The sequence below is a fragment of the Aulonocara stuartgranti genome, assembly GCF_965226115.1.
Source record: "Aulonocara stuartgranti genome assembly, chromosome: 9".
Lineage (NCBI taxonomy): Eukaryota > Metazoa > Chordata > Actinopteri > Cichliformes > Cichlidae > Aulonocara > Aulonocara stuartgranti.
The window spans coordinates 30793761-30813664 of record NC_138960.1 but is presented as its reverse complement, the minus strand read 5'-3'; the positions used below and the strand labels follow the sequence as shown (position 1 = coordinate 30813664).

The following is a 19904-nucleotide window of genomic DNA, read 5'->3' as shown; positions in this document are numbered from 1 at the left end:
TCTGAGTTGCCTCATATTGGTTTTTCTAATTTGTCTTTTGGCTAACTATTACCTTCTTTTCCCTAATCTATATCACTTTACCTTGATAGTAGACTATACTTTCCTTTAAATTAACATACATTAACTTGTAGAACCGTAAAGTGCTGTTGAAAAGAACTACAGAGAGAAACACAGATAATCACATAACCTTGTGGTTTTAATGAACCCTACATCCGTGCTAGTGGGTTCGCATCTTAATCCTGACAAATTGTGCTTGAAGGGATGGAAGAAAATCTCCTACTGACACACAGGTATGACATATCCAGCTCCTGGAGGACATCTGGAGTCTCCACAGAGAGCTGAGTTTTGAGACTGCTACCACTCAGCTGTCAGTACATTGATGGAAAATACTGATACTGCTCAGTTCAACAGCCATACCTCGGATATCTATCTGTTAGCAAAGCCCCAGCAGAAGAGCAATTACAGCAAATTATCCTTCTACCCTCAGGGTTAGGGACACACACACACCCACACACACACATGCAAACCCACACGTATTTAAAAAATCTCAAAACGACAAAAGATAGATGTGTATCCAGTCTTCATTTTATCATCTTGTATGGAATGCAGCACAGTGGTGATGGAGCTTTGGGATAGTGGGAGCAGAAATCAGATACTCGGTGGATAAGTGTGAGTTTGTGTGTGTATGTGTTTGTGCGTGTCCTGGGACAGTATGCCTGACATTACGTGTCATGGTTTTGGATGGGTCTTTAGAAAAACCCAAATGGTTTTTCAGGGATTATGTGGAAGATGATGGCTGTAGAAAAATGTGATTATATGGTTCAAATGGGGCCTTTGTTCCTGGGGATGTCTGTCCAGTGAGATCATTATGTACTGTAACCTGTGGGAGGTAATGGAAGGGGAGAAGGCTCGATATCAAGGCCACTGATGAATGTGCGCCTGTGTATATGCAATAGCTAGCTCTCTCTGGAAGTGCTGTATTATTTCTACAGTGTGTGCTTTGCCATTCTAAATCAGTGGATGTGTCCTATCATTGTTTAAGGCAGTTAGTGTTTTCACTTTTACCACCAACTAAGAACTAGTCTGTTAGTGACAAGTAGTGACTGTGCAGATCATATGCAATGTAAAATATGTCTGTATCTATTGTGATGTCACCCACTGGTTTGCAAAGTCCTTTGTTGAAGCATCAGGATGAGTATTTCCATCATCTCCATGTTTGATCTAACTGTGAAACGGCATATTCACTGGCTAACCTCTTGTCAGTCTCAAGGCTTTAGCTAATGACGATATCCTGAAATGACCATAATTTACAAAAATATACTCAGTATTTTACTCAGTCCGACCAAAAATGAGTGACTGAGCCCACAAACTCATTGGAAAGTGTTTGCAGAGATCACGTCAGAGTGTTGTTTTCCCCTAGACTTCCATAGGACTGCACGTCTTTTTGCAACTGCAAGTATCACCCCCTGGTGGCTATTAAAAAGACATGCATTTAAGGCACCTTTCAGACCTGGAAGCTTCATCTTTCGATTCCTATATGATCTAATAAAAAGTGCTTGAGGTGACTCGTGCTGTGATTTGGTACTATATAAATAAAATTACATTAAATCTGTCTTTTGTGCTGTGTATGGTGCAGACCAGAAATCAGGAATAGTTTAACTATAGCTGTACATAGACTGTATATTTAATATTTATTTCATCAAAAGACTTAACCACAGACTTCTTTTTCTGTTAAAATAGTCGCCCAAACAACAAACCATTTTATTTGTCAGATTATACATTAAAAATGATCCAAAAGGTACCGCACCACAAACACAATCGAGAAGTCCACTTTAGTGATTTAAATTAGCTGACAGTGAAGCCCACCTGCCTAACTTTTCAAACTTTTAACCCTAACTCTTACCCTTTACCCACTAAAAGTCTACTAGGAGTAAGCCTCAAGCTTTTTTCTGAACTGAACAGTTTCTGTGATATTTCAGGGCTGCTTATAGAACAAAAGGACTTGGTTTGCATTAGAAGTTTGTAAGGGGTGGCCTCTGTTTACCCTTGCCGCTACCATTAATATTCTAATGGTCATCAAATCACGTCTTTATTGATTTATAGTCAGGTGTCAAAACTCACTATTGAAGGTACAGGGGAGGTCGTCAGATATTGTCTTTAACAGGGAAAGAGTTCAACTTCAGATTCTTAAAGTTCAATTGAATTCAGTTGTATTTTTACACAACCAAATCACAACAACAGGTGCTTTATATTCTGAGGCAGACCCTACAATAATATATACACAGAAAACTCAACAATCATATGAGCAAGCACTTTGGCGACAGTGGGAAGGAAAAACTCCCTTTAAACAGGAAGAAACCTCCAGCAGAGCCAGGCTCAGGGAGGGGCGGCAATCTGCTGCGACCGGTTGGGGAGAGAGAAGAAAGACAGGTCAAAAGCCATGCTGTGGAAGAGATCCAGAGATTAATAACAAGTATGATTCAATGCAGAGAGGTCTGTTAACACATAGTGAGTGAGAAAGGTGACTAAACTCAGTCTTAAAGGCAGCCAAGACAATAGATAGTCAATAATTGTAAAGCTTTGATATGCTAAGTAGCACAATTCTCTTCTGAGTTCTGTTTGGTATTATTTTCTTCTAAGACTCACAGCTGAAACATATCGTTACTTAAAAAAATCCCTTAAGACGTGTAGATTCTTACTCAAACCTATTCTCAATAGTTTCATATGTGCCTGGGCCACTCCAGCACTAAATGCATGCCCTGGCTGTCTTCACCCATCTGTCAGCAACACTTAACAGTAATCAGTAAAGACTAATGTGTGAAAATCACTTTACTGATTTCTGTTGGACACACAGGGTAGAGCTGTTGGCTGCTGTTCTCAGTTTGTTAATGGGGCTTGACTGTCTGCAAATGGGCTGGACTCACTGCCTCATACCCTCGCTATGGATGAATGCTGCTGCCTGGCCCTGAATTCGCGCACTGTTGACTTCGGCCACTGCGTGGGTGGGTGGGGGGATATCTGATATTACATGTTAGTGTTGTTACTGCGACACATTAATGCCGCTTCAAGGCTGTTGTTCCTGACCAGTGGTGTTTTTGTGATGTCATAGGACTGCTGTTTGGTGCAGACGACTGGAAAAATACTAAAGTGAGAAGTGCTCACAGCAGGGTCCAAGTGTTGGTGAGCCTGTGGTGAATGAACGGTCGAAACACAGGGCTTTTAAGAGTGGGCTTCTTGTCCCTTGTCAAACCAAAAGCAAATGTCGAGTTCTTATTTTCAGACTTTGTGGACTTATTGTTATTTTTTGAATTTTTATTATTTGTTTGGTTTCAACCACAGGTTTGGTCAGGTTTTTGGAAAAGGTCGAGGTTTGGATTAAAATAGACCCTTTCACAGCTTTGACCATGTGTTAGAAAAGCCTTCTGGCAGAAAGCCCTAAAGGCAGTTTCGTCCAAGTGCGGTCTCTCTCCCCAAGTGGGAAAGCCATTGATGTCACAACAGCATAATTGGCCAGATTCAATTAAATTAAAAGACCTTTTATCATAATATTTTTAATGCATCCATGGATCTGTGTATATCTCAGTGCCTATGCACATATAATTATCTTGCCTGGATGTGTGTGAGCCATTTTTTAAAGGTCTAGGTGTTGTGCTTACATGCATTGGATATAAACTGGCGCTCTTGCCAGTGGCCCTTGGCTGGTCCTGTGGCGCTCAGCGTGTCGGCTTTGATGCAGGGTCAGAGGGGAAGATCAGAACACAGGATGAGTCTCCAAAGACATATACACATGCCCTTGCTCAAAGCTGATGATGTCTCCCGGCGGACCCCTTCATCCATACCTCAACCCCAAAAGCTGCGCTGCCAGCTGCCCGACTACAAAGAGCCAAACTACTCAGCAGAATGCAAAAACAGCTCCTGGTGGCAGCCAAGCATAATGGTAACACCTCAGGCCACTCATGCTGCTTCAGTGTGTGTAAATGTCCTGAAAGCTGCCAGTATTCTTCTGCTGTACCAAAGTCAACAGATGTCTCAATGTTTTATCTTTCCACACTGCACCGGTGCCAAAGGTTAAAGAGTTTGAGGCATAAAATCTGGCTTCAGCCTCTTCAAAAAGACTGGTGTTTACAGCATAAAGATTTCCACTTAATGAGATGTTTTCTTTCTGAATGAAATAGTGGCAATCGCCGAAGAGAAACGTTTCCCGAAAAAGTCAATCTGACAGGCCAAAGCTTTAATTAGATGAGAGCTGGGAGAAATTAATGATAAATAGAAGGCATGGACATATCTGATGTGTCCTCAGAAACCATCAAGTCTGAGAGAAAAACCAGACAGATTATGGGCTGTAATTACATAAACACAGATGGATTCTTCTCATGCCTTGCACATCCAGATCATTTTTTATTGGTTTAGCTGTCCGGAGTCTTTAACAATGTTGACAGGTTCTTGGTGTGCAAAAATTTAAAGGGTCATTTTGAAGGGTGTTTGTGAAAATGTCCACACTTTTTAATCCTCCTTATTCACTCTATCTGTACTTCAGTCTCTATTTCACTCAGATACTTTGTAGCTAATAGAAAATAGTAGATTAAAAAGGCTTTTTTTGTTTATTTTTACAACGATTTACTCTAGTTTTGTCATGTTTTACACACCCTTCTGGATGTTTGTGCCCAGCTTAGTTTAACAAGGTTTAACAAGGGGGTTCTCTTCCATGAGAGGAAAAAGGCAAGCATCGTCTGGTACCTGAAACAGGACTACCAAATGACAGCATTGGTTATTTCCTTATGGGATGAAGACTCAAAGTAACTGGGTTGTTTTTTGTTTTGTTTTTACACATGTGCATTATGGAACAGGCTTTTCATGAAAAGTTAAATATACAGATGGATGCAAGCAGTAGAAAAGAAACACTTAAAGGTCTGCTATAAGCAGCTGATGTTAGCTAAACTGGGAAATGAAGGAAAATTGGACGTGTTATTAGTCTGCGTAAGGCCCTGTGTGGCTGCTGCTCAGAAAAAAATTAAGCAGTCTTGCATGAATGGAGCTGTGACAGAAAACATCATAGGACTGAGGGTAAAATCGCTCACACAAAGGGTCTCAAATGTTTGAAACTGTGAGGATAAGAAATAAAAATGTTTAAATTGGCACAACGAACCAAATTTCTCTGCCTGTCATCAACATGGTAAAATCTCAGTGAGAGCCTTAATAAAAGATCCCTAAAGACTAGATTATCTGGGTCACAGGTGCTCTGCTCTCAGTAATATTGTAGGACGGGTTATAGCATGCAAGGCTACAACATGGAAAAACTGACGATGCAGTTTTGATTCAGGATGTCTTCCTTAAATATTGTGAATAAGAACTCCTTACGTGCTCGATAACTTTGAGGATAATAGCAGAGTAGAGAGAGAAGGTGGTGGCTGTCTTGCTCGGTGGTTGGAGGACGTGTAGAAGGATGTTGGAGGGATGTGATAGAGGCGGCCGTCAACCAGCTGTCCTTCAGAGGGATTTGCTACGTGGCATTTAGAGTGTGACCGCTGACCACAAACTGGACAGTCCCTATTTTTGTTTCCTTATGTTGAAGAACAGTGCAGTTCTTCAGTCAGTGTTTATACTGTAAATTAGGCATGTATCGTTATCGCAGACAAATATATATTTTGCATCTGCCGATATTGATCCTTTTTGACCGATATCGGCATATAAGATGATAATTACCCGTCGATGCTGGCTGATATTTATCTGATGTGTCGCATCCATTTTGCCCGAGGTAAATGTTCAAAAAATTAGCTGAAGGGCTAAAAAACAGATCCGTGGTTTAACAGTTGGTGCGTCCATGGTATGGGTCCCATTTCTTTTAGTTCTTAGTTTGCCGTCGTCCCTCTGCTCATGCAGTAGATTTCCTTCTCCTTGTTTATACTTTCTTCTCCTGCTGCTCTCCCTCACGCCTTCAAATGTGGTGTAAGTCCGCAAACGATCACTTTCTTGGCAGATGAATCTTTTTGGTTTTTTTAAAATCTTTGTGATCATCAGTCATTGTCAGATTCAGATTTTCTCGTCATTTATTCGCCTGTTTGTCCACTCGTGCACCCCGGCTGTCTCCCTGCACGATCAGCATCTGGCTCAAACTTTCTCTTGCTAGAATTTCTTTCGACACCTTTTCCTCTTTTTCCTCCTTTGCTTCTTAAAGGGATGCACGCCTTGGTTTATAAAAAGTCGGTCTGTCGGGATAAGGAGTCAGTCTCGCATGAACGGCAGACTTCTTTGGTCTGTTTTTTCAAGGGATGAACTTTTGCTTTCCAAATTTGACTTGGAAGCCTGATTCAACAGCTGTTAATCTGAGTTTTTATGCAATTTGGAGCAAAATTATGTAATGAAAAGTATCTTATGTAAGAAAGCATTTCTGATGTAACTTGATTTATTAGCCATTTCAGACAAGTCATAGTCACAAAGCCATTACATAACAATTTATTAGATATATGCTAATAATAGTTTTCAAGTGTAGACTGTGTTTGTGGACCACACGGCTGCGTGTGGAAGTAAGAGATCCCCAGAATCGTGAAGTTGTGGTGCTGTGTGTGTTTATGTGTGTGGGTTGCTGTAATACATACAGCAGTAGGAGCTGGGAGAGCAGCGCCAGATGTTGCGCAGGTGGAAATGAGAGAACAGCTCCCGCCAGAGTGTCCAAGTGAATCTGCAAATCGTCCAACTCACTCTCCTTCTGTCACTGTCTCTCTCGCTTCTTTTCTCATATCACCTCGGACCGTCTCTTTCCTCTTCCCTGTCTTATCTTTGTCCCTTTGGTCTCTACGTATTCCTCTCTCCTACAGCCGAGTCTATCTTTCCCCATCCTCACATAATCTTATCGACGTCTCTCTCCATGTCATCGTGTCATTATAGATCACTTTTTTTGTTCACCGTATCCAATTTAATTTGTTGTTCACAAACGTTTCTTCCTTAAAATGATCCTAAATCCACTCGCCTCTCTTTTATAGCCTCTTCCTGTTTCTTTTCCTTGTTTTCTCAGTTTCTCTGCCTTCTTTCGTTTCCTCTCAAACATTAATTGTTTCAGTCTTTTTCTGCCTAGCAGTCATCATTTGTTCCTCTCTTCTCCCCTTGCTCACTCTTACTGCTCTTTTTGCCCTTCTTGTAACAGATGAATTCCCTTCAGTGTTTTGGTGAATCATCGGCGAAATTCCCCGGGATTGTCAGGCTTTCTGGTTAGCCTTAATTTCCTCTGTGCAAGAATGAAAGAGAAACTTTGTCACTTTATGTTTGTGTTGATTTTCTCAAGAACTGGTGATAAGCGATGGAATGAAAACACAGCGAGGTCACACACCCATGCCTCACTATGAATATTGTAATTATAACTCTTTTCCCATCTTTAGAACCGCTTCGAATAAATTCCTCTGTGAATCACCCAAATCCAAATCCCTTTTCCTTTCTGTGTGTTCCTGTCTCAAAGCCTCGTCATGGTGGATTAGCGCAAAGGTTATGCTGCTTGTGTGAAGGCTTCCCTTTGATTTTAGATGCGAAAGCTCAGTGGATTTCAATCGAATTTCAAGCTGAGAAGGTGGAGAAGCAGCTGGAATGCTACTTAGCTGCTAACACTGTGGCTCCCAGGCTGCTTTGCAAAGGGCTGTGCTGAGACGTGAGGCTGAGTCTGTCTCCATATTTCATGCCTTTAATTGCTTGTCTTCATAAAGACGCTGTTTAAAGCGAGTCCCCTCTCTGAAATTAGCAATGTGATTGATTTGAGCAGGCTCATTATGAGGCTGAGCGAGCTGAGGAGCGCCTCGAGATTCTGTTTGGAAGTGATGAAAATAAATGTGAAAACTGTGAATTTCATCAGAGCCTTCTGAAAATGGTGCATAAGGGTTTTTTCCACCTTAGCAAAAACTGTTTTTTTTCTTTGCCTGGAATGATCGAGACTTCTCCTGTGTGATCGTAGTAAATTTTGTTGGGAGTTTCCAGGAAACGCAAAGAAGTTTACAGTTGAACTCCAGGAAACTGCTTAGTATTGCCATAGACTGTATGTAAAAGATGGAAGTAGCCATCTGAAAGGTAGCTGTGCTGGATTCCAAATGAAGGTCATTTTTTATAAGTAAGGTTATGAGAAAATGACTCTACTGCTAACTTCATTTATTACCTCAGTCAAACACCTGGAGAGTGCGAGCTCTGTGTGGATCTGTGGAGAATTATGTTCATTTTCTAAGAGATTGTCCCAGTTAGCTTGTGATTGACAGTTAGCTGAGATAGAAGAATGTAGTTTCCAGTCAGGTTCAACACATCTTTACAAAACACCACGATGGCTGGAATAGCTGGAATTCCAAAGGCCTATGTCCATCTATTCTATACAGTCTATGGCTAACAGTCTTAGTGCTTCCCTAAAGCTGCTTGTTGGAGCACCATGGCTATGCTGATGAAATGATTTTGTGTCTCTGTGTTTGAAAGAAGGCAGCAGCCTGGTGGAAAAACTGTTAAGCGTAAATAAAGATCTGGGAAATTTCTCACAACTGCCCATAGTTAGCAGCAAACCTGCGTTAACATGGGCACAATAATTTAAATGCCAGCTGATTTAACCAGTAGCCTTAAGCTGTCTTTTTACATGTTATAAATAAATACCAAATATGCAAATGTAGGTTCACTTTTATGATTACACCTTTAAGGGCTGTAGTTCAGCCGTCCATGAGATAATTTGGCTTTGAGCGCAGTTAGACTAGGGCTGTCTTCCACATGCTTTTAATCCTTTGTTTGAGCTCCTGCTGTTTTATTTTATACATTTACCATTTATTTCAGGAAATATAATAAACAGTCACCACATTAAACTCCTCCTGACCTTCTCACCAACCTGCAGTCTATCAGAGAGCTTTCAAGCAAAAAACAGTTAAACGGGGAATATCACATTTCAAGCGATTTGTATTCAAGCTCAGGGGTGTTGAAGCGAGCGTTGTAAAGTCATTTAGGGTGCATGACCTCTGTTTAAGGCGTCCAGACACAAACGCTTTTCTGATCTATCCACCCTTGAACACAAGAGCAGACCTGTTATCACACATAACGTGTGTGTGTGTGTGTGTGTGTGTGTGTGTGTGTGGGCAGCTTCTGGAATAAGATGATGAAATGGTCACTGTCACATCTGATAAAAGTCGCAGTGATGTGAATAACAGCTTGTTCTCCATAGGTGGTTTCCTTTGCTCCAGTGGAAAGTGTTTGAAGTACAGATCGGCAGACCTCGCACAGACGTAAACTGAGATGCTTCGTTTTATTATAATCTTTTGATTTAAGTCACATCAGCTTGCTTTTTTTTTTTTTTTTTGTGAAGCCAGAAAGATACGTCTTCCTTCGTGGTCCTCCTTTTGCTCACTCAAATTCAACATTCATGTAAAAGTTGAAAATGTCCAGAGATGAGGGGAGCTTTGACCTTGCAGGGTGTAGGTACAAGGTGGAGCTGGCACTTCTGGGAGAGTCTGATTAGTTCCAGTGTTCTCACATCAACACAGTTTCTCTTCTGCTATGACTCGAGGAAAATGTGTCATCGGTCCATTTCTGGGTGGATCCCCACATCATAAAAATTACCAGAAGGTTTTAACAAGTCTGGCTCAGGTACAAAACTGTAACTTTCTTACCTAAGATTTGGACTGTAAAAGTATGCAAAATTAATCTTTGACTCTGTTTAAATAAAATCTAACTGACTGATTCATGCTGTGACCAGTGACCACATATTTCAATAAGGGAGGCATACTTTGTCCTTTAGTCCCTCCCATGTCATCTTTGGTCGGTTATCCTGCTGTCACTGTGTAGTTTGGCATATTAACTCGGTAGCTGGTGATCATAAAGAAATATTTAGATCCACGTCTTCAAGGACGCTAAGACCAAAGAAAATAAATCAGAATCAGGTTTATGAGGAAGTCCTTGGAAAATGTTGTCCTCTGTAACAGCGGTCCCCCAACCCCCGGGCTATGGACCGGTACCGGTCCGCGAGAGTTGAGGCTCGGGTGTGAAATTTATGGTTTTCAGGGGTTTTTTTGTTTCTGAGACAAATGACATCCACATATGAGGACATTGGTTTTAAATTTTGATAGAACAGCGGCAATATAATGTCCTCGTAAGTGGATATCAGGCCCTAGTAGAGAAAAATTAAGTATTTTGGTCTAGAAAACCCAAAATGTGATGTCCACATACGTGGACTCCAGGTCCTAGGAAGTAAAAGGTCGGTCCGTGAAAATACTGTCAAACATACACCGGTCTGTGGTGCAAAAAAGGTTGGGGACTGCTGGTCTATAAGGAGTCCCTGAAGCCAAAACTTGGGAAAAGCCCTGGTTTAAAGGGCAAACGTTTGATCAGATTAAATTAAAGTCTTTGGGAAACATGTTTCTATGTTATAATTAATAAAATTAACTTTTATTCAGCACTCCTATAAATATTTATGCCTTAAATGCTGACTTTAAGTAATTTTTCATGTTATTTTATTGAATTTTAAAATGTTACATTGAATGTAATCTAATCAAATGTAATTTACTTAATTGTTAAATACTTCATTTATACCAAGTGTATTATCCTTTACCTTTGATTTGATATATTTCAGTAACATTTCCTCATAGAGGTGTTAGTCAGTGTGTGCTGACTTCTGTGTTGGTCCTTTGGTGTTCCCCCTGTTTTGTACAGTCTCAATAACTAAGTTTAATAAGTTAAACTTTGGTACTTTAGCTTTGGTATGATCCAGTTAAAAAGGCAGTTTTCACAGGATTCGATGCAGTCCTGCTTCCACAGGAATTAAAAGAGTAAGTAGCAGCCAGGTGCTGCGAATCGATGCACTCAAATGCATTAACTGATCATCAACTGTGAGAACCTCCATAAAAGCTTTTGTGGTTTTTGCAGTTTGCTGGTTTGGAGCATCAGGTTTGTGTTTGTAAACTTCTGATTTGTCTGAACAATGAACAAATCATTCGTCCTTCCAAAGAGTCCTTCAGGCTGGCGGTGACAAAAGTGCACATCCTGAAATTTTGCAGGAATGAAGCTATTTACATCACACGCCCACACACAACTGAATACAGCCATTGCTCAGCAAAAAGCCATAATTACTCTTTTTATCTCCCCTCTCATCCTCATTGTCATGTTTATAAATTTTCTGCCTTCAGCTGCACATAAATGTATAAATGAGAGCATAAAGGCTCATTGCAGCCCCCTCCATGTTTACTGTATTCCAACAGCGGGTTAGATGTGGTGGCTGTGTTTCTCTGGAGGCGTTTGCTGCACATGTGGGTCAGTTTGGGAGTGAGACCAGTTCAAACTGGAGCGTGAGACTGGCCACGGATCAAGGCAGAGGATGGATCTAAGTCGTGTGAAAACGTGGCCTGTGTTCGATCTCACAGTGGGTGAAAAACTGAGGTGGTAGTATACGTCTGACTGTGGTACCAAGTTGGTCTGCGCTCAGTCGGTGGGGGTGAAAAGTCTGCTGAACCTCGCTGCACTGAGCGGTAACTGCAGATGATGAGAGAGCGTGTGTGTGAGCATGCCTGTGGGGTGTACGAGAGTATTTAAAGTGTGATGGGGTAAGAATAGCGCGTTGATGAGTATAACATCTACTGTTAGTGTTGGCCTGGGTATTTCTATACACAGCCTTCTAATTGTCCTCTTTATTCCTGTCCCCATCTTACTCCCCGTGTCTGTCGACTCTCCGGGTCCTTCGCTGTGGGAGAGAAACCTCCAGCAGAGACGGAAACGATTCCCCGGAGAGCACATTATCATTATGGTGCATATTGCACTTAAAACATAGGAGGGAGAGAATTTTGTTGGTTTTCGTCATTTCACGCTGTCAGAAGTGGTCGCAGAGTGACTCTAAGTTTGCTGCTTTTGGCCTTTTGCTGTGAACTGATGATAACAGGGATTTATTTATAGCAAGTGGAAGCCAAGAAACCTATTAGAGTTTATGTATAAATCACATGTTTGACATACTTTAAAGGCGTGTCTGAAAAGGTTATCCGCTCTGTTTGCGGATCTATAATTTGATCCTATTTGTGGAAAATGGATCATGAGCTTGAATCAAGCTGCTGGAAAGAGAGCATATGGGCCAAAAGACATGATTACCATTTGATCCGTAGGAGCCATTTTTTCTGATGAACATTAGCTTCATTTAGCTTTACGTTAATAGCTTTTTTCCTCACCCTGGTTTATATCTCGCCTTGTGTGAGCTATGGTCCTAAAAGCATGCGTATGTGTTTCTAACCCACAGTGGAGTACGACAGGGAGCTCTCACCGCACAGGCGTCACCACAAGGAGTTCAAGTTCAACCTCTCGCAGATCCCAGAGGGCGAGGCCATCACCGCCGCCGAGTTTCGCCTCTACAAGGAGTGCGTGAGTCGTGCTTTCCGCAACGACACCTTCCTGCTGAAAGTCTACCAGGTGGTCAAGGAGCACCCTGACAGGTAGCATATAAACTTTTACAGAGTTTCCAACGTCTATGCTGAAGTCCGATTCACTGTTAGATTTTCTCTTGATTGTCTCATCTGTGTTTGTGCAAAACTATAAAAGTATTTTTATACTAACTTGGGAAAAACAAAAAGAAGTAATAAGTTAATAGTCTCAGAATTGTGCATACCACACTATATCTTAAATATGGGAGTTTTGGTTTTCTTGCATACTCTTTTATTCACATTTCTTAAAATGTACTTGAATAAATAATAATCATTTACTGGTTTTCAGTTGTATGATTTTTTTTTATCTGTGCTAAATGTGCACGATCTTGGCTCGAGCACTTTACATCCGTCTCACTTACAGTGAGATCACAGCAGAGCAGATATCTGTAACTTATGTGTGGGTTTGATTTGGGGGTCATAAAATTACTCACCTCCACCTCTCTGGCTGAAGCTGAGAATATTTGATTATTACCAAATCTGTGGAGCACAAATAGTAGTTGAATTTATGAAAAATACTGAAGATAACACAGTGTGACAGACATAAAATAGTGTTTTTGCACAAACAAGGTCATTTCCAAAGAGCCATTAGCTAAAAACTTGGCATATCTCAGCATGGTGTGCAGTGTGTCCTTAGAAACATTTGCGGAAATCTACAGCAGATGAACAGTATCTGAACCTCATGTCCTTGAGAAACGGGGAAAAGACATGAGACAGGATCTGAAGCCTTATCAGAAATAGTCTCAGAAGGGAAACAGAAAGAAAATGGTTTTGTATGCCAAAGTATGCAAGAACTGGACTGAAAATCAGTGACAACATGTCTGATGGAGTGAAGAAGCCAAATTATCAGTATGTGAGGAAGCCCAGGAGAGAGGTACAAAAGTGAGTGTCTACAACCGTCTGAAAAACAGGGTGGAGGCTGTGTCATGGTTTGGAGCTGCAACTTAGCCAGTGGTGTTGGAGATCTTGTCAAAGTTGATGTAATTACGAACGCAGAAAAATACCATCAGACTTTAATCCACCACGCAATGCTATTGGAAAGCATCTGACATCTCGGCAGAGAACAGAACAAAAGTCAGCCAACATCCAAAGAAGAGTTTGAATGTCCTTGAAGATGCCTGGAGAACCATTCCTGAAGACTACTTAAAGCAATGACGAGGAAGCTGCCGTGGAGAATTCAGGCTGTTGAAGAATAAAGAAGTTCATACCAAATTCTGACTTTCAAGATCGAATTGTACAAACTCTGTTGTTGTACAAGCTAACTGGATACTGTATTTCTATGTTTGTTTGCATGTTTCACTAACTCGATGCGCAGCAAAATATTAAGAAATGAGGTTCAGCTCAAGGCTTTTGTGCAACAATGTATTGGGACTGAGCTACTAAACTTTCCTTTAATTATTTGGGTTTCAGCAGCTCTTAGCTGTGAAACACGTGCACGTCGATGGCCCTGCAGGTAGGTTCCTGTAGGCTCCAAAAGCATTCACATTCACATTTTCTGGATATCGAGGTGTAAAAACGTCTTTCCTTCTCCCCGTGCGTTGCACATACTTTTGGCAGCTGCTGTGTTTATCATGTAAAATCAAGCATTACAGAAATAGCACAACTTCAAAATCCTCACCAGAAAAAGCACGGCTAATGCATGCTAAACATTTACTGTACATTAAGACTGCAGGGCTAGATAAACAGAGTTTCTGAATGACATTTGTGTTTTATCAAGCCCGCCCGCCGTCGACCAGCACAAACATGGAGAGAATGTCTGATATCTGTTTTTAGCCTTACATAGCTCGATATATTTAGTCTATCAGTGAATACACGCCGAAGGAACTCTCTCCTTAAAAAGCCATTGATGAATGACAAACTGTTACACTTGATTAATTCTTTTGTGTTAAATAAAACCAATTCAGTCTGTCAGAGGATTCACACACAGTACATTTATTTTCTCCTTTGTCCCTACAGCGGCTGGTTTGTGCTCTCGCTTTCTCTTCTTGTTATCAGATGGAGAAAATAAACTGCATGCATAATAACGCCTTGTAACTGCAGTTTTACATTATTCGATCTAATCAGTGCAGATGTCATCTGAGGTATTGTCACGTACATGAGAAAAAACATTACTGTTTTTTCCCCGTTTTGCAAAACCGTCCCTTCATAATCAGCGGGAAGCCCGTTAACTTTCTCGTGCTCCTCCTTCCCATAAAACCTGACTCGTGCTCTGACTCCGAGCTGTAATGATAGAGCGCTTAATTAGCCTGACACCCGGCTGAGGAATGCGACAGATTACAATGCAAAAAAAAAAAGGTGGCCGTCCTGACTTTGTGTTGAGTAAAGACAAAGACTGTCCTGTACCCGCTCAGGAGAGTTAGTCCTTACAATCTCTGTCTTTTCCTCCAGATGTCTGACTCACGTATCGTTTTTAAGGTCTTACAAATATGCCATTGCACCAGTTTCAAAGACGAAAGCATGTGAAATAACCAGGCCAGCTGCGAGTCACACTTTCCTACCTTGGATAACAATTTTAACAAGTCACTGACAAGACTCATAAAGGGGATTTATGGTACAAAGAAACACGACTTTGACTCTTGACCTTATTATTCCAGTTCATTTAAAGCAGCCAGTCAATAACACATTCGTACAGTAGACCGTCACCCTGCAGGTGTCTCTCTCACCGACTCCCTGCTGTTCTCTGTCACGCGAGCGTTACGTGACAATGATGCAGAAACACAAGTGCACCTGGGACAAATGTGGAAACTCAGCAGGAGGGTGGAGTACCATATGCGTGTAGGAAAACAGGGTGTAGGTGCTCATACGGAAGCCGTCAGAAACACTCATTAATGAGCAATAAAGAGAGGCTGCTGAAGCATGACTGCAGGGACATTCTCTGAACACCTGGATGATTGCGAGGCTTTGATGTGTCTCGTGGAGGAGTGTCTGACAGGACCGCCGCAGTGTTATTACTGCTGTAATGGGACGGTGGGAGGACAGAGGCCTCTTATCATTCACACTCTGTCTTTTCCTTACATCTCCTCTGCTGTCACTATTTTTTACCTCCCTCCTCTTTTGACACATTTGAAGCCTGATTCGATGAACTCACTTTTTGTTATTTTTTTGTAAATGATATTAACATGCATGTAGCCTGATATCATACTTTTAATTCCTTCCTGTTCGTAGTCCCTCAGAGATGTAGACTTTAAGGTCAGATCTACGCTAGAGTAGAATACAGTATCCCAGCATTTTTTGTTAAGTGCCGCTATCCATCTTCCTGTCATTTTGTTATGATACTCTTACCTCGATAGAAACCAAGAGCTTCTGCGTCTTTGGTTTCTTAAAGCGGTAGATCTGACCTTTCTAGCGTTGCGTGATCTCAGTGATGCTCTTTGTGCCCCTGTTTTATACATAAGACTGAATGCAGTAAACCAAACGTATATAATGTCATTTCTGTTGAGGACATCAAAGAGGGAGAGCCACACAGCAGCAAGTTTTACTGAGTCAGAATTTATTAATCATGAATCGAAAAGGCAAAAATGTAAAGCTGCATGGACCCAAAATGATCTGCTGCCGGTGAAAAGCAGCACAGCGGACTCCTTAAGCGTAATTTAGACTTCTGCGGGAAATCTATGTCGTGACTTACGACGTAACTGGAAACTCCTTCTTAACCTCACATTATAGCTTTCCACATTCAGTCGTTGTGGGCTGCGTCAAACAGATGTGTCGTTACATTTCTTGGGGGGTGGACGTCAAGTTACCTGGAAGCATAGTTCAGGCATTAGGTCCATCATAGCACTTTTAGCAGTGCAGTATAATATCTAATAGCAGCTTGTATTTAATTGACTTAATACAGATGAGGACAAAATTATTTGTGTAGTTTATTTCTATTTGAACAATGACAGAATTATTTCAGTAATAGCATAAATTACCAGGCTCAGTATCATTGCCCCCCTGAAAACTGGTGTTCTTGTTGACTTTTATAAAGGACAAACCTCTGCTATGCAATGATGTGCTTTAACCTTGTAATGGTCAAAGATTGGAAAATCACATTAAAACACTCTATCTTCCAATTTACACACAGTATAAAAACCTCAGCAGCAGTTTGAGCTGTCACCTGAGAAAGCATCTTACCACCACAAACAAAAGATGTGAGTTTAGTATTAAGTTATCAAATGTGAAGAACTGGAATGAGAAAAATCATCAAGACACTGAAAGAGAGCCACACAGTGCAGAACAAGCCTGTCAGAGGTAGGAAGGGAAATATTTCAAAGACTCTGGGAAGAAAACTAGTGAGAATTATATCTAAAGAGCCCAGAATAACTGCCAAGACATGAGTTGAGAAAGATTATGCAAACTGGAAGCACGTTCTTTGGTCAGATGAGATGACTACAACCATTTTTAATACCGTTCCAGTACATCCATGTACAAATGCCAGTATTGGCACAAGTATTACTAATGTTTCGTGTAATAAGTTTCTTCTGGTGTTTGTTTGCCATTATGTCACAGAGAGGCAGATCTGTTCCTGCTGGAGTCTCGCAGGCTGTGGGCAGCTGAGGAGGGCTGGCTGGAGTTTGACATCACTGCCACTAGTAACCTGTGGGTGATGAGTCCCGCACACAACCTGGGTCTGCAGATCAGTGTGGAGACCAGCAGCGGTGAGGGATCCAATTGCACATCTCTTTTGTAATACAAAGCCATAGTTGGAGCAGTTAAAATGCATCACTTTCTCTCAGCAAAGTAAAGGTCAGCAGTCATTGCTGGAAGTTTTTGATCTTCTGTGGTTCGTACTTACTGTGATCTTTTTTTTAAACAGGACAGAGCGTCAGCTCCAAGGAGGCGGGGCTCGTAGGACGCGACGGTGCACTGGATAAGCAGCCTTTCATGGTGGCCTTCTTTAAAGTCAGTGAAGTGCACATCCGCACCGTCCGCTCCGCTAGTGGGAGACGGCGCCAGCCGCACCGCAATCGATCCGCACAACCGCCAGAGGGATCTAGAGGGCCGGGCCCAGCAGGTCAGTCTGCAAGAACGCTGAACCTTAACTGACCTCATTACGCAGTGAAGTCGTGAATGCAATCACACTCAAAAGTAACATAATAGCAAAAATGATCTACATCCACTGATGTCACCGACGTCCAGCCCGTAGAGAACGGCGGATGGGTAGCATGTGTTTGAAATCTGGTTTTATTATCCCTCTTTGAAATTCTTGATAGATTAGACCCGACGTTTGCCGGATCTCTTTAATCAGTGCCGATCAGATGAGAATTGTAGCCCTTTTTTTTTTCTTTGTATGGTTAAGGTACTGCAGTTTTTTCCCAATACATGTCTTTTGAGCAGGGAATATAGTTATTTGTTATATTGGTTATACACCGTTTCTGCTCTGAGGAGTGACTTAAGTGCATGGTAGCAGGGAGAGAGTCCATGAGGAAGAACCTTGGGCTCAAATATTAAAGAACAGGCCATGTGAATGATGATAAGATGACTTTAAACTGACACACCTCTGGTGCATCTGTAAACTGTGTAGTAAGTCTTGCTAGAGATTTACAACGTGACACGATCTCACAGAATTGTGAGCTACTGAATATTCAGTGAATTAAGGCGCAGGCGGTGAATCCATCTTGACAGGTGACCTCATCCTCCGGACCTCCTCATTAGCCCTGCTTGCTTCTCTTCCTACTCAACAGATGATGTAATGTGAAGGTATGAGCCTGATGTTATGAGTCTCACAAGCTTTTCAAATTAAATCAACCCATAATCCGCCTGCTGTGTGATTCTGGACCTTTATAGTGCTTAAAGCTAAGCTGCTCCTGTGAGGCTTCATTGTGTGACTGTTGCAGTATGTAAAGGTAGTCCTCAGTCAGCTTGCTGTTGATACTGGTCTTATCCTCACCAAGTTACGCGCACAAACCTTTAGATGTACGTGAATCCAGTGCATCTGCTTTCTGCACTCGTTGTTGGACTTTAAATGATGAGCCATAGTAAGCCTAAGTGTGCTTCCAGGGGCTGCGAGTATCTAAGCACAGAGTGATGCCAACTAAAGCTAACGATCAGACCAAAGAGGTTAGAGGATGTGCCACAGTAACCCAAATCTTGGCTATAACTGGCTTATCTTTGGTCCTCTTGTCTAATCACAGCTCTTGTCTGCACTCACATAGAGCTGCAAATCCTCCCATCCTGACTGGCTACTTAGGTAGCGATTTACCTTTGCTTTGCTTTCTTTTGCTCCCTGCTTAATGGCTCTAACATCTGTACGGTACGCAGAAGCATTTCCAGGACAGGTTTGCTCTCATCGCTACTCCCTGCAAAACCCTCTGCTGAGATTTGTTGGCTCGATCTTCTGTTTGCTCAGAGCATCTGCTGCGACTTTCTCAGCAGGTTACGCGGCACTGCTGTTAACACCAGAGGTTGTATGTTAAATTCCTGCAGGGCTTTTTCTTAGTAATTGCATTAGATGAAAGCTTTGGCTGACACGACACAGAACAAAGACTCATCATTTGTTATGCTACGGGACAGTTAGATCTCACCACATGTTCAGTTTTGGCTCCAGACCTGTATTCTCCACCGCCCAGCTGTCACCTTTGGCTCGAGACGTCCAAAGACTTTAAGGCAGGATGTCGTAAAGACAAAGTTATTCTGGGGTACACAGCGTGGATTTCAAAGCCTGCTCCCTTTCAGTATAAAGCTTTTTGTGTCCCCTTCTGCATCGGGAGGATGAAAAACTTTCCACGGAGCGAGTCTGCTGAAAAAAGTGCTCTAACAACGACAATCTGTTAAATATGCGTCCTGGAGGATTGGACTTTACATAACCCAAAACATCAAGACCTCTCCGCCTCGCCACTCGGGACGACTGGGAGTGTAAATATTTAGATCCTACACAGGAAGCAGGGAGGCCCCCCTCGCGACAGCCGTGTGTCCGTGGCCAGCAAGAGGACTGCAGGGATTGGACGGGATGGGAGGATCCGCGAGGAATTCAGGAGGGCATATGGTTTCAATACCGCATCACTCACTTCAGAGACGGGGAGGAGGCCGCGATGGATGGGGAGAGCATCCGTCTTGTGGAGCGCTCATGGGGAGAAACAAAATGTGGATGCTGTCCCCCAGTTTCTGTTTGGCCGGGAATTCACCCTCACGGATATTTTTCCAAAGAAGCGGGAGATCTAAGAGCGAGCGGCAGCAACGTGTTTGTTTCGAATGTGTTCAGTAGCGTCCACATAGAGGCTTTTTAAACTAATTCAGCAAGTGTGTTTTCTAAAAATAACCTCCCAAAGTGTAGCCCCTGATGTGTGAGGTCAACCTGATTCCACTGCCTCATGTTTTTAATCCCAAAGTAATCCCTGACATCATCAGACCCATTTTTAATTTAATACATTTTTGTCAGTTTTGATTTGGTCTTCATGAATTTGGCCTTGCTGCACCTCAATTCGCCACAAATGACTCTCGTGCCTTGCTCGGTCTGCTAGGGCTATAAAGCAACCTTTAAACCAGGACAACTTTATTTTCCCAGCTCTAATCCCTGTGAGGTTTTGG

General features: G+C 42.0%; 1 protein-coding gene across 3 annotated transcripts in view; it reads left to right on the top strand.

Annotated features, from left to right (window-relative positions):
• Nucleotides 1-19904, top strand: part of bmp6 (bone morphogenetic protein 6) — a 48410-nt gene that overhangs the window by 14776 nt on the left and 13730 nt on the right. For all 3 annotated transcript variants that reach the window (XM_082546691.1, XM_082546690.1, XM_082546689.1), the window contains 3 exons: nucleotides 12218-12410; nucleotides 16887-17035; nucleotides 17194-17391. In XM_082546691.1, the coding sequence (XP_082402817.1) occupies nucleotides 12218-12410; nucleotides 16887-17035; nucleotides 17194-17391 (540 nt within the window). The remainder of the gene's footprint in view (nucleotides 1-12217; nucleotides 12411-16886; nucleotides 17036-17193; nucleotides 17392-19904) is intronic.